The 27,811-nt window shown below is 41.7% G+C and overlaps 1 protein-coding gene across 4 annotated transcripts in view; it reads left to right on the top strand.

The window, feature by feature from the left end:
* The window catches only part of CLNK (cytokine dependent hematopoietic cell linker), a 203,116-nt gene that overhangs the window by 159,709 nt on the left and 15,596 nt on the right, over positions 1–27,811 (top strand). For all 4 annotated transcript variants that reach the window (XM_072806178.1, XM_072806201.1, XM_072806193.1 and 1 more), the window contains 9 exons: positions 2,807–2,832; positions 3,047–3,066; positions 4,319–4,429; positions 11,115–11,142; positions 14,440–14,458; positions 16,329–16,410; positions 18,391–18,431; positions 25,224–25,354; positions 27,618–27,695. In XM_072806178.1, the coding sequence (XP_072662279.1) occupies positions 2,807–2,832; positions 3,047–3,066; positions 4,319–4,429; positions 11,115–11,142; positions 14,440–14,458; positions 16,329–16,410; positions 18,391–18,431; positions 25,224–25,354; positions 27,618–27,695 (536 nt within the window). The remainder of the gene's footprint in view (positions 1–2,806; positions 2,833–3,046; positions 3,067–4,318; positions 4,430–11,114; positions 11,143–14,439; positions 14,459–16,328; positions 16,411–18,390; positions 18,432–25,223; positions 25,355–27,617; positions 27,696–27,811) is intronic.

Raw genomic sequence — 27,811 nt, forward strand, 5'->3', positions numbered from 1 at the left:
AAGATTCAAATTCCAAAAACTCTACTCCATATATTTCATCTTCTTCTATTATCCCAAATACCCGAGCTATTATGACTTTATTAAGCAACCCCCCCTCCCAAAACCAAGCTGGTTGGATTTTATGAATTGATGATGACATGGTACGTTGCCTATTTGATCCAGTTTTCTCACTTGTAGAATTCCTGAAATTCACGCTTACCTGCTAATCTGTAGGATTTCAGTTATCTAAGCAATGCACAAGTGAAGCTTGACAGCACCAATGATTACTAATACACATATCGGATAGAACCAAAATCTCTGCTGCTGTCGCTGATATCATATACAAGATTTTTTAAGTGAGGGGGCAAAACTAAGTGATGCCACAGAAAATGTGAAATTATAATGAAGACACAGGACACATGAACACTGTACCCAAAAGACAAAGCTCCTACCATAGCCTATAAGATGGCAGGTGATCTAGGCACTCTCCTACCTCCACAACCACCACTCACTCAAGCCGCACCTCCTTCTTGTTCATCTCACCTCAGGGCCTTTGCACTTGCTGTTCCCTCTGTCGGGAAACGCCTGCCCTCACAATCATGTGATGGGCTCCCTTACTTTTCTTGGGCCTCTGTTTTCATCACTTAACCAGAAAGACTTTCTGGGATCTGCCTATAAAACAGCCAACCCGCTCCCCCTTTTCTCTTGCATGACAGATGGAGAAGTCTTCATGGTCCTACTTTCTCCCTCATTCTGTAGCATTTTTCTTTGGAGCATTTGTCATCACCTGTCATTGTCATTGTATACTTGTATTTGTTTTCTATCTCCTGTCACTGAAATGTAAGTTACATGGGAATAACAACTTCTGTTTAAGCGTTATATTCTCCACCACCTCCATTAATAAATATATTAAAAATGAATCCATGCCTGACATATACTATGTGCTCAATAATAAGTCAATGAATTAAAGGAAGATAGATATCCTTTCCTGAGCTCAGTCACTGAGGCAAACAGGATAGAGATCTCTGAAACGATAAATGGAATATTCCTACTGAGTCCCAGATACTCAGTCTTTTTATTGAATTTTTTTCCAGTAATTGAATTGATCCCCCATAGATATAGTGGTAGCTATGAAGAAAGGCCTCTCCAAAAGCTGACATCTATAGCTTTGCAGGGAAAGGCATCAATATGAGCAGCGAGGCAGTCCACTGGGGAGCTCTGAGGGTGAAGCCAATGCAAACAAAGCGAGACGAAGTGCATCTTACACTTTTGACTTGCTGCCTTAAGAGGGTATCATGTAGTCTAGCTTTTTGGAAATACCACTGAAAGAGCCAAAGATCTAACATTAACTAGACTGCTGCCGTTGTTGAAATCCATCCCGGATCCTATTTTGTTTTTACGATGCCAAGAACATCTACGATTCCTGTTTGCCATTAGTGTTTGAATTTATGCAGAAAAAATCCAGTTTATCTATTTTAAAAGTGTCTTCCAAAAACAAAAATAAAATACGAAGTATGGTAATTTTCCTCCATTGAGTAATTACTTCAGACCTGGAAGAGCCCTCCAAATCACCCAGACAAGTATGTGCTGTGTTGTTCTGGGCCAGCTGGTCGTTTCCCCCAAAAGAAATCTGGAAGCAGATTGAGGTGGAGCCCCCTGTGACATGGGACGATGAGCCAGAAACCAGTCCCCTAGCCCTCTCGGCCCCTCAGGGAGCCCTGGGGGAGTCCAGGGTGCCCTTCAGAGGATGGTTAACACCCCCTGAGCCAGTTTGGCCTCACTGCCTCACACACAGGAAATGAAGCTCAGCGAAGCCAGCAATCAGCCAAGGGTGAAGTCATCCACAACAGGGGCCACGTTTTCCCATTGGCTCCTCCCACAACCTTATAAAACATTTACAACAGCACATCTGCTTTCATAGGAGGTTTTTTCTGACATCCCCCACTAACCTAAATCTCTCGTGTGTCCCTTTAATATCATGACCTTCTCTCTGAAATTCTGAAAGATTTTGTAGTGTTTCCAATGCACATCTACGCTCTTAGGTACAAGCCTGGTGGCAACAGGGACAGTGTCTTCCCGTCACAATTGTGTCCCCAGACCCCAGACCTTGGCCTGTGAACCCAACAAGTGTAAATCCTTTGAGGGAAGGGCAGTATTGTCTTTGTCCCCTAGCGCCTGGTTCTGTGCTAATTAGCTCAGAGTCGCAGCCTAATGATTACCTTTGAGTTGAATTGGATTGTGGAACTAAAACTACCTGGATGTCAGGAAAAGCCCTCCTGGCCTTCATTCACACCCTTCTAGAGTTGGGTGGTCTTGAGCAATTGTCCTACCTAGTTTGTCCTTACTTTCGTCTAATATAAAAGTTGGGTTTTAGAGTCTTAGAAAACCCTTCCATCTAGAAAATTCGGTGATGCTATCTATCTTCCTCTGCTCAGAAATGTCCAGTGAAGGTGTTTGGCAGGAATCTGAAATAATGAGGTAACTATATAAATATAGAAGAATGTTAATTATAAGTAAGAATTAGTGGCCAAGAGGCAGACCTTGGGAGTCCTACCACATGCTATGAAGTCTTCATTCTACCATTTACGGGGTGTCTGGAGGGTAACTTCCCCATGCCTCACTCTTCACTTCCAGAACAAAGGTGAGGATTAAATGAGATCCCAGAACTAGTAATATTAGGTCCTGGATACCTAATAAGATCTCAGCAAACTTTAACTGACATTTTCATCAAGATTATTCAAATGGGGAATAATTTCCACTCAAACATATGTAAAACTAGTTTGATGACATTTTCCATAAACTCACTGCTTTTCCTCTTATGTTTCAGGAGACAGACCCACAAAAGGAAGTAAGGTAAGAGAAGTCATTAAAATGTGTTTGCCACCCACTCTTTATTTTAGAAGCATGGGAATGTGGACAATGCAAAGGCTTAGATATCACTTGAAAAATATATCCTAGAAGTTTGGTTGGCATTTGTCATTTCTATTTGTAAACCCTCAAACTGTGAACTGTTAGTTCTGCTCAGAGAACAATACATTTAATTTCTGATTCTCATTTCCTTTTGCAGACTCCTCTACCACCTCCTCGGTAAGACACTTAAAATAGAAATTTTATTTTGCTATGCACTTAAATGATGAGTTCCAGAATCTGAAAAGCTCCAGAATTTAAAAAAGAAAAACACAAGCAGTTGATGTGGAAAAACTAGTATGAGCTGGCCAGTGAACAAGAGTGGACAAGCCTTTACTCAACGACATTCCCACTCACTCACACCCAACTAGCCACTCTTTGTACCTTCACTCATTTGTTCGTGATGTGGGCACTGCTCCTCTATCCTTTCCCGTTGCTTCCCTCCTAGAAACCTTCCAGATGGGGCACCTGATGGCTCAGCAGTTGAACATCTGCCTTTGGCTCAGGTCATGATCCAAGGGTCCTAAGATCGCATCTCACATCAGGCTCCCCGCAGAGAGCCTGCTTCTCCATCTCCCTATGTCTCTGCCTCTCATGAATAAATAAATAAATAAATAAAATCTTAAAAAAAAAAAAAAAAAAAGAAAAGAAAGAAAGAAGCCCCCCCCCCCCCAGATGATACCAGCACTTAGGAAATGCCTTAAAGGAACTTACAAGGTATAGGTATACATTTATATATGCACATGTATTTTTCCATATAATATACATAGAAATACTACTATTATTCTATCGTGCATACACATGAAGGGAAGAGCCACAGCCTGGACTTCACAGGCTCTGGATGAGTCGGTCACTCTGCTGTCCTACTTGGGCCCCGAGAGGACCTCTGTCACAGAGAGTAGCACCCTCACTTCTGAGTGTACCTTATGGCTTCTCTCTGACACCCTGGAGGGAAGCAAAAACGAACTGTTTTTGCTCTCTGCATCTCCAGCCTCCACCAATAGTGCCTGATATACTTTATAAATGAGTGAACAGCAGAATAAATGGGTGAGTGAGACGCTCATTGACTTTTAAACATTTTCCTATTTCTTTGGGGCGTTTAAAGAGCTCACATCTTCCAGTCGTCCTCAAACCCAGACAGGCGGCATGTTGAGCAATCTGTGATGCCCTGCAGAGGATGACATCATATCCTTTGGAAAACAGAACCAGACCAAAGAGCATGTTGTGGGGAGGGAGTTTTAGGCTCATTGGGAGTGACTTTAGAGTGTTCTGATCATCAAAGCTACCTGAAAATGATCAGATTGCCCTTTAAAGCAGCCAGCACCCCAAAACTAACTTCCCACCCAAAGCTGGGGACACGGAAGGCAGGGCTGGCTGAGGAACCACCTGCACAGCCAACCTTCTCAGACTCTCACTGTGACTCTTTCCACAGGCCACCCGTCACTCTTCCAAAGAAATACCAGCCCTTGCCACCCCAGCCAGAGAGCAGCTGGTCACCCCCCCCTCAGAGGCTCAGCTTTCCTGAAGTCCAGAAAGGGCCCAGGTGACAGGTTTGGTGTTGTCGCTGGTGGGTATGGGAGGGCAAGGAGGACAACCAACCATCTCTGGAAACAGGCTCCCTACTGTGCTCGGAGGGGCTGACCATGCCTGGAGCGAACATAGTCTTAGAAACCTGCACTTCGATTCTTTAACAGAAAATCCACCTTCTTTGTAATAAAATGAGTTACTGAAACAAAGGCTCACTTGAAACCCGAATTCATTATTGAAGAAAATGGTAAGTGCCAGAAAGGAATCAGGACTTTTTATGTAAAAACCGAAAGGGTGTTCAGGCTATCAGCAGACCAATTCCGACCCCCAGCTTCTCACCACCCAGGCTGCAGGAATATTATCACGCGTGAAAACCCATTTGTCAATAACGGGTTTGACAATAATGTTTTTGGCAAATAATTAAAAAGCCAACACTCTGGCATGAAGAGCTGACGACAGAGCCCCACTCCCAAACATGTGGGGCATCTGGCAGCCAGCAACAATCACGACATGTAACAAATGTGAATGGGCTTCCCCTCCTCCCCTCCAACAGAGTTTGAATTTCCAAAACTGCCTTATTTTAGAAGGCAGAACAGAAGTTAGCATTTCTCTTTGCTCCTGCATGGAGTGAATGACACTTTCCTACTGCAATCTTGAATCAGCAGATTGGAGCCAAGGCATTAATTAGTAAGCATTTTTTCAAAGATCCAGAAATTGAAAATATCAGGCATATTTTGAGCTTCTGTGGAAAACCCAGTCAGGTTCTGATGGGAACGTGGAAGAGCCTAAAATGCCATTTCCCCCTTCTTTTTCGGGCGAATGTCTCTTCATCTGTTCATCCTTTGCAGCCCCACGCAAACACACCTCCCGCTCTCCCCCGTGCAATCTCACCTCCTCTGCCGGCTTCTCCACTGGCCTCACAGTGTGGGGAGGGATACAAGCGCTCAGGTGTCGATTCCAACTGCCCCAGCTAAAATTTAGGTGCTCCTTCTTCTGAATGGGCACATTTGGGGCAGCAGTTCTCAGCTGGAGGTGACTTGGCCCTCAAGGGAAATTAGCAGTGTCCAGAGACAAATTTTTTTGTGACATGTCAATGGCAGGAATGCTCCTGGCATCTCGTGGGTACAGGCCAGGGACACCACTAAACACCCTACAGTGTATGGAACAGGCCCACAACAAAGAATAATGGGCCCTAAAAGGTCAATAGTGCAGAGGTTGAGAAAATCCTTTAGAGCAAATTACTCACCTTCACCCAGCTCTGGCCTTTTTCAGTGGTAAAGGGAGGATTGCAGTAATACCTACCACCTAGCTCATGGACTAATGTGAGAATTACACAAGCTTAATCATGCCAAGTGTTCAACGCTGCTTGTCCAGCATATAGTTGTGGCTCCCATTACCTGGAGCCATTTCCTGTTGCTGGCTTTCCCACCCCCGACCCCGTATAATTATTTGGATGCAAGACTGTCTGTTTCACCCCAAAAGGAGGCACTGACTTATTTCAGCGTGAGTAGTTCCTAGCACAGTGCCTGGCACACAGTACACTTTTGATAAATCTGTAATTCCTTCTGCAATTTCCAGAGGGTCCTAGCCAGACCGGGAGTCACCAAATGTGCTCTGTTTTGATTTCTAGTTTCAAAGTGTGAAAGACAACAGCCAACAGTAGACCGTCAACCCCGTGAAGTGGTGTCATCAGTATTGGAAATGTAAAATGTATCACTCCCAGAGACTACTGACCAAAGAGTCTAACATGTTCAGAACTGGTCAAAACTCAGAGAAGTAAGAAGATAGAACACAGGATGAACAAAATATCAGAGCTCATGAGGTTCTTCAGTGTGGAGAAAAAGAGAATTTTCTCTTCCTTCTGTTTCTTCGTGCTGGAAAGAACAGGTGTTGGGACCCAGCAGAACTGGGCTTGGATCCCAGCTGAGCCACTTCTGGCTGTATCAGCTCATAAAGCTCTTACAACAGTTCTGAGTTTCCTTATTTGTGAAAACAGCATAGCCATCCCCCTGTGACAGAGTTGCAGTGATTTCTCTAGGGTGCCTAGGATAATATCTGTCACTGCACAGGAAAGAAAGAAAAACACCTGAACATCATCTCCCATATGTACCCGACAGAATCAGGCACCTATAACCCTATTTTTCTCTTGAAATACAGGCTATATATTCTAGTGCAATGTTCCTCATCCTGGCTTTACATTAAAATAATCAGGAAAGCTTTTTAAAAAGTACTATTCCCCATTACCTGCTTCAATCACTCATAGAGATGAGAAGGAGCCGTCACTGTTTTTTAAAGCTCTCCAGGGTGAAGCTGATGCGCAGGCAGGGCTAAGGACCCAGAGGGAACCAGGTTCTAGGAATCTATCTGCAAAGCTTTGACGGGCCTTAGGCCTTCCCTACATATGCTCAAGCTTCCAGTGTCTAAAATAATGCTCACTTGAGGTGTAAATGAGTTCCTCTGCAGTCTGGATCACTACAGCTTATTATGCAGCCAACGCCATCGTGTTGGAATCTTTACAAATCTCCATTTTGCATCACTGGGGTTTCTGCAGCCATAATTAAATTTGTTTAATCACTTTTAGAAGTGATGAGAACCTGGCTGGGTCTCTTTACCATAAACCTCTCCAGAGGGTCATTACATCCCACCTCACTGTATCCTTCCAGGAGTCCTCTAAAGAATGGTTTTCAAAGGCTTGGTGGCTGGCTGATAGAAGGTGCCCGGTAAAAATCACTTCCCTAACCTTTGGGTACATAGGGTCACTAAGATTCACAGAAGTTAGGTGACTTGATCAAAGTTATAGGATTGGTGTAGGACCCCTGAGGGATCAAAAAAAAAAAAAATACAGAGCTTGTGTGAGACATCAGGAATGTCACCCTGAATGAGAAAGAGTTTTGCTATAAGAGGAGAGCTTCCAAATTCATTCTGAGTTGGGCACCATATTGGTAGTCAGATGGCCATTACTAATGACACACATGTTGACTGTCAACAACCACAGGAGGCTGTGGCTAGGTTCACTGTCTCTGAAAACAGAAGGGACACTGGAGAGCTAAGCTGCTTCAGCCCATTCAGGAAGACTAGGGCCCACTCCCCTCCTACCAGCTGCTCCTTAGGCTCTGGGGGATGGATGGCCCTCCCCCAGGGGAGGCAGTGATTGACAGGTAGCAGTCCACAGCAGCCACGGAAGGCAGCTGACAGCTGTAGCCCTATACAATGGCCTCTGCTCCCCTGACAGTGAATGTGGCTCTGGCTATTTCTGCATCCATTTGTCTCCCCGGGCTCGGCCAGTCTCCATTTGAAAGCTAGGTCTTGGCTTCACCAAACCATTGCTGAATAGAAGCACTTCTGTTAATGAACATGCAACTTAAATCCTTCATTGACGACTGAAAATTAGAAGAGGACTTTGAAGTCTGGGGAATGTTTGTGGGGCATTCCCTTCATGGACCATTATTATGATTTTTATCCTATCCATGTACTGAATTATTTTTTGCTCAGCAAATTTTCTTTAAGGTAAGTAAATTTATTTAAAAGGGAAACATCATTACCGTCACTACAACACAGCCAATTTCAGACCAAAATTTTGAGCCTGGGGCACTTTCTGTTTCTTAAAAGAGACGACAACTAAAATGCAAGAGCAGTATTTGGATAAAGTAACCTCTGTATTGAAACTCTCTCTTTGACATAATTAGAAAGAGATTAAAAAGGGAATAACTTTCCCACGATGTAGCCATTGTAATTTTAATACCATGGCACATGCACCAAATAAAAGCATCCTGAATAATTGTCAGAGGAATGGAACTTTTCTGAGTGCTTGTTACACAATGGACCCAACTCTGGGGTCTTGTGGATACTTTACCTCATGTAGTCCCCCAACCACACTGTGCAGAGAGCTGTATCACAACCCCCAGTTTACTGAGGGGGACGCAGAGGTCATGAGTTGAGACGTCTCCCTGCAGCTTTAGCAAACTCCAACCCCTCTGTGCAGGATTCAGCCAGAATGTAATTTAAAGAAGGTACCTGATATTTAACCACAAAACACCTGTTCGCCTAACTACAGTTTTCCCTTTGAACCAGCAAAGCTGGCACCGCATCAGTTCAAGCAATTTCAAGGACAAAACTGTACATTCTGATGATGTAGGAAGTGCAAACAAAAGAATCTATGGAGATATTGAGAAACTACAGTCCTTTAATAGAAAGGAAGCCTGGATTACCATGAAGATACACAAATTTGTACGGGAACAGGAACTTATGGATGGGAACTATGGATTTGAGAGCATGAATTTAATTATTATCATTATAGTTTTGCAAGATGTTGCCATTGGAGGAAACTGGGTGAGATGCACACAAGATCTCTCTGCATTACTTCTTACAGGAGCACGAGACCCATAATTATGTTGGAGCAAAAGTTTTATTTAAAAGAAAATATGACTGTTAAAGGTGTTCTGAGGACAGAAGGTGTTATTTTCTTCCAAATAGCTTTCATGTATATTATTTCATGAGCACCTTAATCAACCCTCCTCATTTCTGTGTGGGTTTACCCATTTTACAGGTGGGAAAATCAAGCTTCAGAGAAGGGCTTTACTTCTTGAGGATGAGGGAGCTCACAGGTGACAGAGCAAGGATTCAAACCCAGTTTATTTAAAACTAAGCAAAATCTAAGGGACACTCAAAAATGGCTATTTTTATAGTAAAGTGGATTATCCTCAAATACACAATGAGCACCGATTATGCAGAGAAAAGGATGGAGGGGAAGCTTATTCATGCTATGTAGGCAGTGACCATGGCTTATAGGCTGGCCATCTCCAAAACAGAACACAGGACAACTGACACAAGATGAAAGATGCTCTCAGGGAGGCAATGCGATGCAGTGAGGAGCCAAGTGCCCACCCTGCTCTGCCATTTTGTGACTGTGCAGGTCTCTCTATCTTCATAAATGTCATTTAAGAGGACCCCCGCCCCTCCAACCACCACCAAAGCCTGATGCCTTCATTTTATAGGTAAAGGGAGCAACTAACTTGTAGAATCTTGTCAACATAGGCATTTCCATGCCCAAAGACATTGCTGTGCACAGAAAACCCTCCTATAATGACTTGGGTTATCACTTAAAAATCCAGTTTTTTAATGTTACCACTTCCAAAGCCTAGCTTTCCTAAAGCCTCAAATTTCCATCAATAAAGTATATTGCTGTATTTATAAATTGAGCAATTTTATCTCAACGGAAGGACACTCTGTCACACTAGGTAGGTTAAGGAATCTAGACAGCAAGACTTATTTATAAATTCAGCTAAACCTCCTTAAGCATTTGAAATACCTTTATATATCTAACTTTAAACCCTAACAAGCAAAATTTTAAAAATTTTATAAATCTTATAAGGTAAATATATATATCTAGAAAAATTCAAGTTCCCTCAAACAGTTCAAATTCTTTATAAGTGGAGTCAAACATAGCTTAACTCTTGTAACTTAAAATCACAAGTCTAAAATCAATTGCACAATTTAAATTGAAGCCACATGGCCAATTGGTCAGTAGTCCTAAAATGCCAGATCTCTTAAACATTAAAAACAGAAATTAGCCTCAATTTAACCCAAATAATTAATACTATGGGTGTTTGTTCTACTTTATTACCTCTAGTCATATCTCTTTATCGTCTAATTTGCCTCATTGAAAGGGGGAGACAGGGAGTACCAGTTGGTACCGATGTACCAATTCTGATGGGCTGATGAACTGGTTACAAAATATGGCCCTTGGTCCAACTGCCTGCTGCTTGGTGGTCTCAGAGCAGGATACATGATCCGAGCACTGTGTGCTCTGGGGCTCATCTCCATCACGCTAGATCAACAGTCTCCATCTGAGGCTGGTGTTGCTGCCTCAACCTCCCCACATTCCCTCAGGGCCAGTTTCCCACCAGCAGACCCAGGCAGATAGAATGTGCCCACAACCCCCACACTTTTCATCACTCCTTATCTGACTTTGACCACATTCCAACAGCAGTGCTCACGGAGTGCCCCACATTGTCATCCTTATCTCTAGCAATCCTCACAATAACCCCCCAAGATGAATGGCTTTGTGGCCAGTCCACAGATGAAAAAGATGAGGCTCAGAGGGGTAAACTGACTAAATTGTCAATATCCATGAAAGGCTTGCCAGTTCTTCTGAGACCTGCCCAGGACCTCACATTACCGCACTGCGTGTTGAGTTCTTGTCTCATCATTCATTCCATGGTTTGTCTCAAACCCTCTCATGGAAGCCTCCCTCCTCTGACACATGGCTTCCTGGGATCCCACCATACCCTACAATTTCATACATAGGACTCATCACACTTCCTCAAAGCAAAACACTAACGGTTTGCAATCAAGGTAATAGTAGCAGATCTGACTGTGCTAATGAATCCAACACAGAAAACTAAATATAAGGAGAAAAGATGACGTTATTTAAATTCTCTGAAAATGAAAAGCTAGTTTATTCACGTCCTTTCTGTCACCATCTTTCATATTGCCTTGTAACTTCTTCAGTAGCTTAGAAAATTATGAGAAAAAATAACCTGGCTTTTGCTTTATAGAACAGTGATGAATATCACAGTGGACCATGGGCAGTTAATTTGGCAATGAAAATGCAGTCAAGGGCTTTTAAGGGCTTTTAAGGGCTCAGAGTGATTTTATCTTGATCATTATGAACTGTAACACCGTATTTCTTTTCCTTACAGGCAAATAAGCTTAAAGGACTTAAGTGAGGTAAGTGACAATTTTGTCCTCGGAAATAAAGAAGGATTTCTGTGCATTAGAGTCTGTGATGGGCAAGACACTATTTGATTCGGAGCCTTTATCACACTTAATTTTCATAATAGCTATGCTCAAAATGTATTATTATCCCTACTTTAAAAATGAGAAAACTGAACCAAAACACGTTAAGATCCAGATCTTAGACCAAGTCTTATTCTGTTTTATTTTGAGTAAATTCAGTACTTAGAGTTCCCTGGTCCAATGAATAGCATCCCAGTTTCCATGGAAGACATAAGGCTTCCACGGAAGGCTTCCAGTCTTCAGTTATATAGAAATAAGGTGTTGCAACTGTACTATACCTTGCCATTTGTTCTTCACAAGAAAGGCAACATGGCTCAGAACGAAAATTTTGATATACAAACCCACACAGACCTGGGTTTGAATCTAGCTGTGCCACATACCACCTTTGTGAACTTTGGCAAGTCTCTCCCCTGCGTGCACACACACACACATACACACACAATCCACCCTTCTTTTGGTTTTCTCGGCCATAAAATAGAGATATACTTCTTTGCAAAATGTTTATGAAAAAGTTAAAGTAAGTCAAAGCAAATGCATCAATGACCAAGTGAGCAGTAGAAGCTCAATAAATGGCATGAAAGTCGGGGGCTATGGAGCTGCCTTAGAGCCCCTCCACATTCAGTTCCTTGACCCCCAATGAGGAAGTTCCCTAAGAAGTGGTGGGTCTGCTGTAACTGATGGAAAGTCCTGGTAATACAACCAGAGTGACCTCATCTCATTCCCACTGGCTTCCTAAGGGACCTGGTTCTTGCCTTAATATGTCAACTATGCTCCTACATTGAGGTGACAGGTTAATTTATTTTCTTTCTTTTGTTCTGTCTCTCCATCTGTCTTTTATTTGGCTTTATGAAAATACTAAAATCAAACGTCACATTTCTTACTTGTCACTCAATAAGACACTTTTACTACCTTTCATCCATCAGACAATCATGGCAAGGAGGATGGTACATAACTCCTGAATGAAAAGACCTGCCCTGGTTCTCATCAGGACCTCACCCAGTTCCCCCTCTTTTGGGAGCTGTTAGATTTTCCAAGTGCCACCAGGAAGGAGAAAGGCAGGTGTGGCACTCTGCTGCTCACAGACTCCACCACTTTCTTCCTGTGGGTCAAATTGATGTGTCTCCAATAGCAGATGGCTGCCACCCAAGATGATCTATAGTCCACAAACTAATTGGTCAGCCTGCAAAGACAATAAGCCCTCCAATCACTAAGGAGCAAGAAGGAAGTAGTGAGGTCAGCCTTAGACAACAGGGGTCAAGCAGGACAATCTGTTTTCTTTGTCTTTGGTTGGCATTCTAGAAGTAGATATCATCTAAACAACACAGCCTAGTGGAAAACACATTCTTCCTCCTTATCTTTTGCCAAGACACTTCCCCATTGTTTGTCTGGGCCAAGAGTCAAGGCCATTTCTCCACCACAAAAGCCCATATCATGGGGCAAATGCCATCCTTGGGTGTGAAGTGCTTACTCACATTATATCTTGGGAACCTGAACCCATTCCCAGCAGAAATGGTGTGCTGCCCACCCCAACTCAAATTCACAGAGCACATCATAGTTGCCAAAGAGAGACTCATTGTCTCACTTAATTCTCATAAAACCCTAAGAGAAGAAGAAGCCTCAAGGAGGTGGAAGACTTGTCAGAGTCTCCACAGCAGCAGCAGACCAAGCCAGCCTCTGAAAGTCCAGGTCTACTCCCCACTCTATGACTCTCTACCTCAGGAAACAGAGACACCTCCAAGTGAAAGTAGCTTGAAAGAAAAAAAGAAGAAAAAGGAGGGGAGGGGAAGAGGAGGGAAAGAAAGAAGGACAGAGGGATGGAGGGAGGGACATAATGAGGCATTACTCTGTAGCTTGAATATGTTTATTTTTTAATAACCAAACAAAAAGGTAAAGTAGGTAAACTAGAGAGATTTTCCCCCACTTTTTTTTTTTTTTTTTTAAGATTTCATTCATTCATTCATGAGAGACACAGAGAGAGAGGCAGAGAAATAATAGAGAGAGAAGCAGGCTCCATGCAGGGAGCCCGATGCAGGACTCAATCCCAGGTCTCCAGGATCACACCCTGGGCTGAAGGCAGGGGCCAAGCTGCTGAGCTACCCAGGTGTCCCTTCGCCCACTTTTCTAATTGCATTCCACTTTAAATTCAGAGCCCTCAAGCACAAAGTGGGCTGGATCGCAATTAAACAAAACACTTGCTCTCCCAGACAGATGGCTTCTTAGCCATTTTTCTAGCTCTGCTCCCCCAACTCTTTCAACAAGCCTGAGATTGTCCTGGACAAGACTGTCTCCACAATAACCTCGGATTGGGCACTTTGAACTGCCAGGTCCAAAGTCCTGGGGAAGACCCAGTGGGGAGACTTCCAAACCACTCAATAGAATGTTCATGACCCTTTTTACTTAGCCTATAGAATTGCCTCATTTGCTGTCCATGATGAAAGTATGGCCTCTTTCCAGAACCCAAGGGGACACCGAGGTCTTCAAAACAAAGGGGCTTGTCTGTCGCTAGCTTCAAACAAGAGATTCAATGCTTCTCTGAGCTATTTGTTGCTGAAGGTTTCTTGTCTGCGAAGTCCAATTGAGTCAGGAGACCTGGGCTCCAGGGTCAGTACACCCACCCATACCCCCACACACACACCTGCAAGTAAATACAGAATAAGTCCAGTTTGCAGCCTGAACTTTTCATGTAACATTGAGACATGCTTGTAGCATAATGCTATTTCATACTCTACATAAATACTTGGAATGCATTTGTAATACTCCAATAAGTCAGTATAGCACCAATATTTACTTATCCATTCTCACTTAGATGGGCATGTAGATTGTTTCCAGGGCTTGACACTATAGGTAATGATATACTGGTCATATTTGTGCATGGAACTTGGTCCAGATTTCAGGTGTTTTAGGAACTATTGGGACGAGAATAGGAGCAATCCTAAGCAATCCTAATCCTTGTTGACAGCTATGGTTCAGTTGTTTTCACAAGAGTCAAAGTAACTTATGACCTCATCAGCAGACTGCATATTTGCCTGTTGCATCACATAGAGAGTATAACATTTTGATTATTGCTTCGTCTTTTGGAGAATTATTTGTAGGTTTTTAAAAATTTATACTAACAAAAATGTTGCCCAAATTCTACTAACCATTTGCTCCAAAACACATGGTTTAATGTAAAATTCTCTATCACCAAGAGTCACTCAATATTACTATTTTTTTGTTCATTCAATGCAGGTCCTAGGAACAGAGAGAGGTAAGCTGTTTACATTTGTTTTCATAACCTGATACCATGAGGTTGAGTTCCATTTCCAGATTTATGGCACTAGTTATTTTTTAAAAGGATTGTTTCAGGGCCTGGGATACACGAACACCTGCGTGTGTGCATGATGATGTAATCCAGACAAGCCCAGGATCCCACAGTCTACTCAAGAGCCCTCTGGTTGAAATAAGGTGATTTAAATTGGGGGTGAGCTGGAGGTCCTGCTTCTGCCACAGGCAACTGAAAAGAAGGAGGCCCACTGCCAGCCCCTGCACCACTTTAGAAGACATGGATGGCCAGTGCACTGCTCAGGAGAAGCTCTTGGTCTTCCCAGCTTTGATGTCACCCATGCACACACAGACATATACCCTCATTTGAGTGCACACACTCATAGACACATGTACACATTGTTGGTGTCATTGTGCAATGCAATCCAACATTCACTTGGTAGTTGGCAAGATGCTAAGTAGCAGTAAGTTCATGCCTACCTTTGAAATACCATTCACCATTTGCTTACAATAATGAATTATGTCAAAGCCAAAGGGCCTGAGCCATGGCCCAGAGTTAATACAGACAGCATAATTCCACAAAGCACCACTGGGTTAGGATTTCAGAGGCTGCCACCAACTCACTCTGTGGTTTTGGACACATTGTGTTGCCTCTGTGGATCTCAAGTCTGCTCATCTTTATACTGAAGAAGTTAGGCTTGAGTGGGCCTCACCTGGGTTTGCTGATTCTCAAGTGTCCCTGTCGGAGAAGTGGGAGCCAGCTGGCAATTCTAAATAATTTTAAAACCTAAAGGAAACTGTGTCCTTTTCCACACTGAAGCTCAACATCCTAATAAAATGTTCAGATGTTGTCACCTTGGACTTCCATGATTATCAGTCCAAAGATGTCATGTTGCTCCGCTCATGAGGGGCAGAGGCTCAGGGTTACTGCTGAGGACATGAAATGATTTTATGGGATGGGTGACTAGTAGACCAGGCATCAACCCCAATCATATTGCAAGTAATCATAGCCCTCAATTGAAGGTGTCCAGTCTGTGACCCACCTTGGACAGAGCAAGAGCACAGAGCAACAACCAGAACTAAGACATGAAGTCGATATGCTTCCTTAACTTTACTACATACAACAGCAACTGGAAGAATGTTTTATGGCATTTCATATCATAGTATGATTATATGCCCTTGGTGATTTGAATGCCAGATTAAAATCTATTCATGATGAAAAGGAAATAGTGGTCACACCCGTAGCATATGTAATTACTAAATAACTCCAGTTCATATGGTTGGCAGAACTTTTCAAAATTTAGAGATCAAAAGGGAAAAACTGAGAAAAATGTATTCTTGCTGGTAAGCAGGTAGAAAAGGCTGGTCTACATCAGAATCCTAGGAGCTCTCCAACCCTGTCACAGAGGAGATGAGAGACTTCTGGAGAGCATGGACCAAGCACTGGGCAGCCCCCTGGCCAGAGGAGTTCTCAGGTTTCACTTTTTTATTTATGTCCCTACATAAGTTTTCATTTGAATGTGGAATTCAACTTTGGTTCCCTTCCCTGTCAACCCCTTCCAGTACCAAATACCTTCCAATGTAATATTCTGCATTTCAGGAAGCTCAATGATGAATTCCAGATTCATTATTCTCCATATTTTTGAATATTCACTATTCAAAGCAGTTTTCAGAGCCTCAGAGAGAAGCTGTGCCCGGGGCCAGAGGAGTCATGGAATATGTAGATCACAGTTTCTGCTGACCACAAACAGCCCCGCTCCTACTGATCAGAGATCACATGGATGAAATTATAGAAGTTCCATTAGGTCTCATTTTCTTTGTACAATCTGACCAAATTATATGACTCCTTTATGCAGTTCCTCATTATCAGATGAAGCCTGAATCAATTCACCTGTCACAAACTCAAAGTATTCCAGAGATCCCCCTTGTCACTGCCAGGTAAGGAGCCAGGAATGCCTTGTTGGGAGGCAGCCTGGGGGTCAGGCCATGTGTTGTCTTGGATAATGACACACCCAGGCTTCCTGAGAAATGGGAAATCTTTGGTCTTTGAAAGCCCAATGATGAGGCCCAAGGGAAATGGGTGAGTCACAGTGTTAGGGAAAGCTAATGGCATTGTTCTTCCTGCAATTTACTAGTGATTGCTTGTTAGAGAAGTCAGGGAGATCTGAAGGCTTGGATGTTAACTAGACAGGATTTACTGAAATGGACGCAAATCGTTCTGGGGAGAAAAGTTGGTCATCTCATATTATTCTCAGTTGGTTGCTTGTAGGTTACCACACACAAACTTACAGTTTTGAACAAAACTTCATAGAGGGTTGGAGGTTGGAAATGCCATTATCTGATTTAAGACTTGCCTGATCAGGTTATTGTGACAACTGCTGTCCCAGCTGAAGATCTGAGGAAGCAAAGGCTCAGGCCCGTTGATTCACTGAGCAAGTTCACTACAAATTAGTGGTGACTTCCTTACAACAATATCCAGGGCCTCCAAAATTAGTGCTTCTAAGGTCTCCATGATCCCAGGCTGGCCGGTGGCTTTACCTCAGTTCATGCCACTTTCTCACAGTCTCAATCCCTGTTGTCACTGACTGCAGGACATTGGCACATGCTATTCCTCTCTCTATACCACTTCCCCCCATATTTCCCTCTCTCCATCCTCTCCCTGCTTGGGAAACCCTTCTTCAGCCACCAGACCCAGCTTAAAGTGACACTGAATTTAGGAAATAGTTTTGACCCACTCCCCAAAGGGAGTAAACGAGGCCCAAAGAGGCGGAGCTCCTTACCACTCAAGTCCAGCTTCAAAGCCCAGACACTTTTCAGTAGCCCATGCTGCCAATAATGGCTTGATTCTGAAAATGCATGGATGTTGACTTTCCCTGGTGCCCTGCCCACAGTTAAGATGCTATCTTTTATTTATTCAATAAATACTTACAGGAGTGTACCCTGTTTCTGGTAGAACAGAGTCGTGATTAGGAGAGGCTCACCAGAATCAGACTGCCCAGCGTCATCATTAGCAAACCATGTCTTTGGGCAACATTACTCATCCTACAGTAGAAGCTAAGAGCAGAGCCAGACCTGTTTCAAGTGCCCGATAAATATCAGCTCTCACTGCCATGGCCAGGCCTCCACATCAGGGGCACGACCTCCCCTTCCCTTACTTGCATATTGTTCTTTTTATTGTCTTTTATTATATTTTTAAAAGATTTTATTTATTCATTTGAGAGAGAGAGAGAGAGCGCAAAAGAGAGCACAAGCCATGAGAAGAGGCAAAGGGAAAGGGCTAAGCAGACTCCCCACTGAGCAGGGAGCCTGACATGGAGCTCCATCCCAGAACCTGGGATCATGACCTGAGCCGAAGGCAGACACTTCAGTAACTGAGCCACCTAGGCATCCCGTCTTTTATTTTATTTTTATGATCCTTTTTCTTTAAGGAACCCTTATATGGATTTCCTTATAATAATCCAGTTTTCTCACTTAGCTCACATTTCAAGATAGAGGAGCAAACTAACTTCTGTGCTCCTCTTGCTTGCTATGCCTCACTCTTCTCAACTAGTAAACAATTTCTATAGAATATTAGCCTCAACCCACCACCTATCATTTTCTATAATGACTTGTAATTACGAGGCAAGTCTGAATTCATGGCTTCCAAAAGCAAAGAATCATGATATGCACTCATTGAAATACAATAGGAAGAACTCGTATGGGTCAATTTGTTCCATATCTGTTGGCCTGCCTTAAGAAAAGAGAAAAAGAACCAGCCTCCTATTACCTTACAAAACAGAAATTCTTGTGACACAGCCAGTAAAATATAAAGTGCTTTGTAAGTGGGACTTAGTCCATTATGACTGACCTTGCCTTTGAGTGGAATTTCACCTACCATAAGAAACACCAACATTCTGTCAATTCTAATATTTCCTTTAGCTCACCATTCATGATGAGGAATCACAGTGTACAAAATAGAGGTAAGAGCACCTCAGGTAAGAATTATAAAACAAACAGGTAAGCCATCACACTACAACATTCCTGCGCTGTGACTTAGGTTTGTGAGCCTCAACATCATTGAAGTGATGCATGTAGGTGCAATTAGCTCATTTTCATTGAAAGATAGTATTCCATTATGTTAATATCACAATTTTTTGATCAGTCATTCAATATGATCACTTAGGTAGTTTCCAGTGTTTTCTTCTTAAGAACATTACGATGTTATGAACAACATTTTAGAAGTTTTCTCAGGTACACAACATGGTAACTTCTCTAAGAGTGAAATGTCTGGGTTGGAGGGTATGCCTCTCTTCAATTGTACTCGATGCATCTTCCAAAGTAGACATAGTAGTGTCACCAACAGCATATGAGTACTCCTCATTCCCCATCATCTCCAACAGTTGTTCCTGAAAAACTTTTTAATTTTTGCAAATCCTTTGGTTATAAGATATATTCTTTATAAGTGTGTCAAACAAAGGAAATCAAATTGACTCCTTTTACCAACTGACTGTAAAGATGAACATAGGATACCTGTCTGCAGAGATGCCTACAGCAGCATATAGTGTTATATTACTGTTGGTAGGTTTTTATTAGTATTGTTTTGTTCAAATAACTCTATCATGTTCTTTTGCATTTCTTTCTTCATTCCATATGCTATGTAGATTCTGTGTTCAGGTCTAATCCTGCAATCTCTTTCTGCTGAGCCACAAGAGGGCTTAGGGCTGAAAGAAGCAGACTCCATGGGATATAGTGGAATAGACTGAGGGCTCTACTGACCAAGTCCCAATGCAGCCTTTCTCCCTGCAATAGGGTCATCCTGAGCAGGTTAATTCTTGGATCCTCTCCCTCTTCCATCCATAAAATACAAACAATAATATGAATTCACAGAGTTAAACACACACACACACACACACACACACACACGCATGCACACAGCATCATGTGACACATAGTAGGCAACTGACACATTTTAATAAATACCCTACCTTCTCTAGGGATTCCCTATCCAACTGACCCATTAGAATTGAGTTTCCTACCTCACCTCCACCTTGTCCTTATTCCTCTTCTGCCCTATACTATCTGGACCTTAAATTGGAAAACCAATCTGGCAAGCTTATTTTCTCTGATGTGCCTTATTGCTAATAAGAGTTTCCCAAGAGAGGACTTCCTTTTTTAAAGGAAGGCAGTCAGAAGGAGCTGTGATTAATAGTATGGGCTCAATCCCTAAGAATCAAATGGCAGAAACAGTAGTCCTGGAGGCCAGATCTAGGTGATGAAGATAGAAAGACTTGGAGCATCCAGGGGTATGGTCCAGGGGCTGAGCAGGAGTTGTGAGAATATGCGGCAGGGATGGAGAGGTAGAATGATCTTAGAGAGAATCCCAAAGTCTTAACTTGAAAGACAAAACTATGCACAAGTGAAAAATGAAGAACAATTAAAGATCGGAACAGCAGTGTTCGTGAAGTGGATGGCCTCCACAGACATGAGTCCAGTCAAGCATCCTGGGGCTGGGAGTATATCACCAGGACTGAGGTTTGGCAAACTGTTCTCCACTCATGTCTAAGAAACAGTTTCTTAAGGAAGCAGCCCAGAATGGACAGGGGTAAGGTTTCCAGAGCCTTCAAACACCACTGATTCCTCTTTCAGTTATCAAACATCCATGAAGCACCTGGCTTGTATACAGAATTGGGCTGGGCCCTAAGAATACAGAACAGAGACAGGTCTTCCCTTCAGCTAACCAATGTTTTCATAGCTGTGATGTTCCTCCATCAGCTTACTGAGCAGGTATTCATTCTACTAGGTGAAAATTCATTTCTGGATCACCAGGGCTTGGCAGAAACTAGGGGCACAGAAAACCACACAATCCCAACACTCGGTTTTCAATCTAGTGGGCTCTCTAAAGCTTACTGGTTTTAATTTGAGTGCCTGAACTGAGGGAGGCAGTACTCTCTGGGCAGACTAGTGAAATCTACACTTCTGTCAATGTGGATATCATCATCCTTATTCCACAAATGAGAAAGGAATTTGGGAAATGCTTATTCTTGAGTTCAGCTACTACTTGATAAGCAGACTTGGCTCAATTCCCTGATTAATGAGTTCAAGCTAGGCTATTAGGAGTCTGATAATTCTGTACCCAACAATTCCAAAGTAGGGGGTTCCACAGCACCAGCCAATTCTCAACACCAGCTGGGTGACCTACAGTTCAATTCTATTCTGACACTACATGGAGTCCATTAGATCCCGCAAGTTAAGGTTTCAATCCCACAAGATTATACCCCACCAGCCCACATCAGATGCCAATCATATGCTCAGGTTGTCATCTAGGCTTCTACTAACCAGCTATAGATACAAGGTTTCAAAGTATCCTTCCCTAGATTCAATTAATTTGCCAGAAGGGCTCACAGAGTACACAGAAACATTCTTCTTGCTGGATTACCATTTTATTATAAAAGAACATGACTCAGCCACAGCCAGATGGAAGGGATTCATAGGGCAAGGTCCTGAACATAGGGGCTTCTGTCCTCATGGCATTTGTGTCCCTGTATGATGGCACGGGGATGTGTTCTGATTCACAAATCCAGAAGCTTTCTGAACCTCATCCTTTGGGGTTTTGTAGAGGCCTCATTATATAGGCATGATTTATGAAATCACTGGCTGTTGGTGACTGATTCAACCTCCAGCCCCTCTCCCGCTCTCCTACTAAAAATTTCAACCCTCCAGTCGCTTGGCTGGTTTACCTGTCAACCATCCCCCATCCTTAGGCACTTTCCAAAAGTCACCTCATTATCATAAACCCAGGTGTGGTTGCATTGGGGTTATTATAAATATTAAAGTACCTGTATCATTCTTATCACTTATGAAATTCCAAAGGTTTTAGGAGCTGCTGTTAGAAACTGACTACAACCAAATATATGCTTCATCACAGCATCACAGAACCTAAGCAAGTAGTTACCAGAACAACAAAAAAATATTTTGATATATTGGAAGAGGGTCCAGAAAGCTTTGGCTCTACTCCAAAATTATAACAACATTACTCTTTAAGCTTGGGATTGTGGATGATCTATGTTCTTTTTTGTTTTAAATTTTTATTTTCCGATGTTTTCTTTAAATATTCTTTAAAAGATATTGCCCTTTCTTAAAATTACTTTTCAAATTGCATGTAAGAGTAAATTAAAATTTGCCAATAAATATGTATGGATACCTGCTTAAAATAAAATGCTTCTATACAGCTTAAAAAAGGAAAGCCTAGAACTGTGTTTCTCTTATAATATTAACAACACAAGCAGTAGTGTTTTTTGAGTAATCAGTAGAGGTCAAACACTACATTAACAGATTTATATACAGAAGAATTTGGAAATATTAGTAATTATGGATATCAATATGATTCTACAATGCATGCCTTTTTATTAGGCTATCCTGCCTCAAATTTTATTGACCACCTACACAGTGTCCCCCCCCCCATAATGTTCTATTTACCCTATGTCAATCTCTTCATTAATATGACCCTGTGTTCTCCAAGTAGGAGAGTGCTATTTCATACAGTTATAAAAGTAAATGCAGTTTTATGTAAAATATATATGTGTAAATACATTTATATATGTGTGTACGTGTATACATATACATGTACATATATGATATGCAATATATATTTAATATATTATATAAACTTTCCAAAGATTAGTTGCCATTATTCTAGAACAAAATCAGTTAAATATTTGCAGTAAAATCAGTTAAACATACGCTCAGAATTTCATTCACTCATTAAATTAAGATCCGAAGGACGTTCAGGGGAAATCGGCACAGCAAAGTTGTTCTGTTTGTTGTTTTGCTCTATTTAACTCATTCTCTGCATAGACTCCAAATACATATAGCTGTTTCCAAATGCTCTTTTCAAGTAGGACTTTTTAAATATTCAAGCAAGGCACTCAGAGTGGAAATATAATAAATCAGTTGCCACAAGACAATGAAAAATTCATAATCACTGAACACTATTATGTAAACTACACAAACCAAGTGATAGACATTGTTGATAATGGTTATTTTCTTTTCTCAAATACACACTTACTGTTTCGATCCATGTTGAAAAGATAGCTACAGCCATATCAGTAATGTCTCTGTGTACTGCTTTACTAAAATTTAAAATAAAGTTTTTAAAGTGTTTTTAGAAATACTTCAATAGCTCTTTTAGCTTTCTCTTCATTCGGATTTGCCTGGTATACAGCCTCCATCCTCCAACTAGTGATCTCTCTGCCATTATATTTAGGTATGCTATTGCACATAACTAGAATTTTTAAACCAGTCTGTACCTAATTTTTAAATGCTTAGTTGACACTTTTGACATTTATTGTAATTACTAATATTTTAGATCAGTTTTATATTATTTTGTGACTCCTTTCTGCCCTACTTTTTTGACTATTTCTTTTCCTGCCAGATAGTGGGTTTATCTCTTAATTCCCCTTTCTTTCTCCCCCTGGAAGTTATACATTCCAATTCTATTCACCCATTGGTGACCTTTAACATTTTAAATAAAGGCATGCTTGAAGTTTGAAATCTGAAGTTCATATCGTCTTCTCAAGCATTACAAGAAACTCAGAATTCTCTAATTCTGATGGTATGGATTCTGCACTATTTGAAAATTAAATTCCTTTACTTATAAAATTTGAAAATCAGAGATGTCTTTAGCATAATTCCTATTTTTAAGGTCTTAAATTGGCGGGTGAAATTAACTTACTATGATGAATGTGATTCAAACTTTAAGTGATCAAATATTTTCCAACAAACATTTTGGTACGTAATTCCTATAACACATTCTTAAGCTCCACATTAAAAGCCACAATCCTTGGAACCATTAAAATATAATGTAAAATATTTTTCAGAAGTATTCTGTTATTCTTAGTAAACTTAGAGAAAAATTCAGCTTTTTGATGACAAGCAGAATAAAAAACATATAATAAACTAAATGCTATAGTAACTGCCATGTAAATATTTGCTATTAGTATTTTGTTTCAAAGTATACTGTCAAAAGTATCCACTCTTTCAAAGTTCTTGTTCAGCTACTAACTAGGACTGTAACATCAGTTATATTTTTTTAGGCTGAATTAAGACTATATATATAGCTTATAATTCTGCCTTCATACTAATCACCTTTCTTCCACATTATGTTATTACTGTCTAGTATTCTACTTTCATATTGTTTTCATACTCTCAAGGCTTTATGATTTTTTATAGAGTTAATCCTTGCCTTAAATTACAAATGTAGGGATCCCTGGGTGGCGCAGCGGTTTGGCGCCTGCCTTTGGCCCAGGGTGCGATCCTGAAGACCCGGGATCGAATCCTACGTTGGGCTCCCGGTGCATGGAGCCTGCTTCTCCCTCTGCCTGTGTCCCTGCCTCTCTCTCTCTCTCTCTCTCTGTGTGTGTGTGTGTGTGACTATCATAAATAAAAATTTTAAAAATAAAAAAATAAATTACAAATGTATTTACAAATATCTTTGCTTCATATTTTTCCTAACACTTCACTCCTTCCTTGTGGTTTTGATTTCATGCTTTATTAGCACTTATGAGAATGACAATGCAGTGGAAATATGCTATTTTCATTGATGTATAAAGAGAAAATACCATGTCAAAACTTGACAAGTGGTAGTATCTTAAAATCTAGGTTCCATGTGAAAGCTAAACTTTTTCCTTTTTTTTAATATTTTATTTATTTATTCATGAGTGACAGAGAGAGAGAGATGGGGGGTGGGCAGAGACACAGGTGGAGGGAGAAGCTGGCTCCATGCAGGGAGCCTGATGTGGGACTCGATCCTGGGTCTCCAAGATCACGCCCTGGGCTGAAGGCGGCGCTAAACCGCTGAGCCACCGGGCTGCCCTGAAAGCTAAACTTTTTCAATGCACTTTTTGTATAATGTTACTTTAAAGCCCTTTGGTCTATCTTGCTCTTTTAAAGAATCTTTTAACCTGGCATGATTTTGTAATATCACACATTGGTCACTTGGAAAATGATTCACAGATCTGAGACCTTTCTGATGTTAAGACATTTTATAATATTTTTAAAAATTACATTTGCAAGTAACACCACCAGCCTCATCAGAAAAGTGTGCTGTTATGTAATAGCGGTAGATACAAGTTTTTCCAAATTCCAGTTTGAACTAGAAAAATCTAATTTTATAATTGGCAACAAATACTGCCAGTTGTTTTCCATAAAGTGACAGGCTCACTTTGTTCATTTTTAATAAAATATCTGCCAACTGCCCAAGTCTGAATAACCATAATTTATCTGTTAGTCATTCTTTTAGGTTAAGAAAGTGATATTTCATAAAAACAAAAAGTTATTCTTTCAACTTAAAAAGTAATGTTTTCTGAGAACAAGCTCAGCTTATTTAAGAAACTGGACAAAATTTATTACGATCAGAATAGAGTAGAAAAAGTGGGATGGACGGATAGACAGAATTATTCTGGGCCCTCTTGTGAGAAGTAAAACATTCAGATTTTCTTTCAAGTGTAAATCATGGAGGCATTTTTACCATGTAGAATAGCAAAGTCAGAATTATATTTTGTTACGATTACTTCAGATGCCTTAGAGAGAAAGGGGCAAAAGCCAAAGCAAGAGAACAATCCAGAGGAGATTGCTGTCCCAAGTGAGATGACAGTCGTGTAGACCAAAAAGGTTGCCCCAGACACAGGAAGGAGTGATGAGCTCCAGTTCGTGGGAGAAAGGCAATCTGAGACACAAACAAAATCATATTTATATGTGAATTTCCTTTTTTCCAGACCATAAAGAAAGCATGCAGTTCCATCCTCAGAGATGTCAATCTCCAGCCCGTTACAGCCCTCAGGAAAATTTGCTTCACTATAAAAACACAAGCTGGAGAAAGCATTCCCCCACAAGTTCTGATGAAAAGGTAAAACAAATATTTCTCAGCCGTGTCTTTCTAGATGAACTTAGCATCAAAAGAGAGCTTTATTGAACAATTCCTAGGAGAATCTTATGATTGGCTTTATTTTTTCCCCTTTTGGTTATATATTACTGGTTTTCAATATTTTTTACAGTGATTCCACTTATGTGAGGGTAAAATAGGCAAATTTATAGAGACAGAATAGAACAGTGGGTGCCAGAGTCTGGGAAGGGGGAATGGGCTTTATGATTCAATGGATTTAAAGCCTGTTTAATGGATCTAGAATTTCAGTTTGGGCTGATGTCAAAGTTTTGGAGATGGACAGTGGTGATGCAAAAGCAACCATTTAGAATATACTCAATATCAGTGGAATATACACTTAAAAGTGGCTTAAATGGTAAATCTTATACTGTGACATTTTACCACATTTTTAAGTCATTTTAGGTCCAACAAAACAAGGCCATTAAATTGCAGCAAGATCCCACCAGTCACTAATGGTTCTCAGCACAAGGATTGTTCTGTTGCAGGAGAGATTAGAAATGCCGGAGAGATATTAAGGACATACTAGAACAAAAAGGAAACCTTCCTCTTGAATTATTCTAAGGGCTAGACAGAGAACTGAAAGGGGGCTACTTCTCCCCCAGCTAATGCGGAGTTATTTAATGCTGTGTCTGAGTACCACCTAAACTCACCTGCTGGCACTCATAACCACACCTGGAAAAACCCAAGACTATAAAATCTCTTAAGTGTGTTCTAGTTTGAAGAAGTAAATAAAGTTAGAAGAGATGAGAGGCACCACAACTAAGCCCTGCCAAGCCCCTGGACTATCTGAGACCCTCCAGAAGCAGCAGACCACTCTGAGCTCCAAGAGCTCCCACTTCAGAAGGAGATGGGGCTCTGAGGCTCCTTTGTTTCTGGAGCCTGTTCCAAGGCTCTGCAGGAGTGAGCAGGGCTAGTCCTGCCCTTGGACCTTCTCAGGGGGTAAGGACTAGGTATGTATTCCACAGGGGGTGTTAAATAAGAGATGACTCTGACCCCCCACTCGATGGAAGAGAATGGCAGAGCCAGGCAGGAGGAAAGGATGAGGCATGGGAGGGTGTCCGGACAACAGGGCTGGCTCATGCCAAGCGCCGAAGCTATGCATGTCCAGAGAACAGCAAGCCCATCTGGCTGGCCAGACCCATGTCCTTTGACCACCAGAGGGTGGCAGCCAGTGAGTTTGCAGTTAGGCTGGAGCTAGAGTACCCATTGTACAGAAGGATCAGGTATGTGCTGGGAGGATGGAGAACAAAAAACTGCTCTCTTGCCAACCATGTGACAGATGCTGAGTCCCTGCACTGTCCTGACATGCCTACCTCACAGGACTATTGCAGGGATGGTCTGGGATAATGAATGAAGAATGACCTTGGAGATGTTGGACTTAGGGGATAGTTTAATGTTATCATCCTTAGGATCCAGTAAAGGAATTGCAGATCCATGGTACATCTCCCTGATGGCTCTTTCTTCTGTTGTGGTCAATTATTTTTTAAGATTTTATTTATTTGAGAGAGAGAGAGAGCACACAAGTTAAGGGGAGGAGGGAGATGGGGAAGGGGGAGAAGCAGATTCCCTGCTGAGTAGGGAGCCCGGTGTGGGATTCAATCCCACAACCCTGGGATCATGACCTGAGCCCAAGGCAGATGCCTAATCGACTGAGCCACCCAGGCACCCTTGTTATGATGGATTTTATAATAAAAATAAATCAATTGGTATAATAAGGGATCATGGTACAGGGAGGAAGCCAGACAGACCAGGGTTCGAATCCCAGTTCCACGGCATGTGGTGTCACAGATGTGCTATAAAGATGCTCTCGATCTGCACCTTTCCCTCCCCTGCTGGTTTTACAAGGACTCAGGCCCCACTGGCTTCACAAACGATATGCATCCCTCCTTAGCTTCAGCAGGTGCAGATTCAGAAAGCATGGACAGTAGAGAGTTTATTACCCATTTTGAGTGTGGAGCCAAAGGACCTTTCTCAATAGACGGGGAGTGAAATGTCTGGTTTCTTTCAATGACAGATGGACTCTGTCCTGCCAGTTTCATAGTCCCTTAGCTGCAATTACTTTTTCTGTGTCCATTCCCAGGCCCAGGAATGGGACGTCTGTACTCCATGTTTACTATAAATCAAACTGTGGTTTGACCCTAGTGGGACAAAAGTATACTTTTGTTAAGTAATGAACGTTAGTACTTCTTTTTGACCCTAAAATATTCATCATTGACCCGCACTGCAGGACGTCCAGAACAACGACTGGTACATTGGAGAACACAGTCGCCAGGCAGTAGAAGAGGCATTAAGGAAGGAGAACAAGGTAATGCCTTCTAGAGGGCCCATCTCACCGTGCCTGCAGCCATCTTCAGGTTTTCTGCCATAGGTCCCAGAGCATCTTGAGCAGTGTGCTTTTATGCACCAGCCTATATCTCTCAG

Source organism: Canis lupus, chromosome 2 (genome assembly GCF_048164855.1).
Source record: "Canis lupus baileyi chromosome 2, mCanLup2.hap1, whole genome shotgun sequence".
NCBI classification, from domain to species: Eukaryota; Metazoa; Chordata; class Mammalia; order Carnivora; family Canidae; genus Canis; species Canis lupus.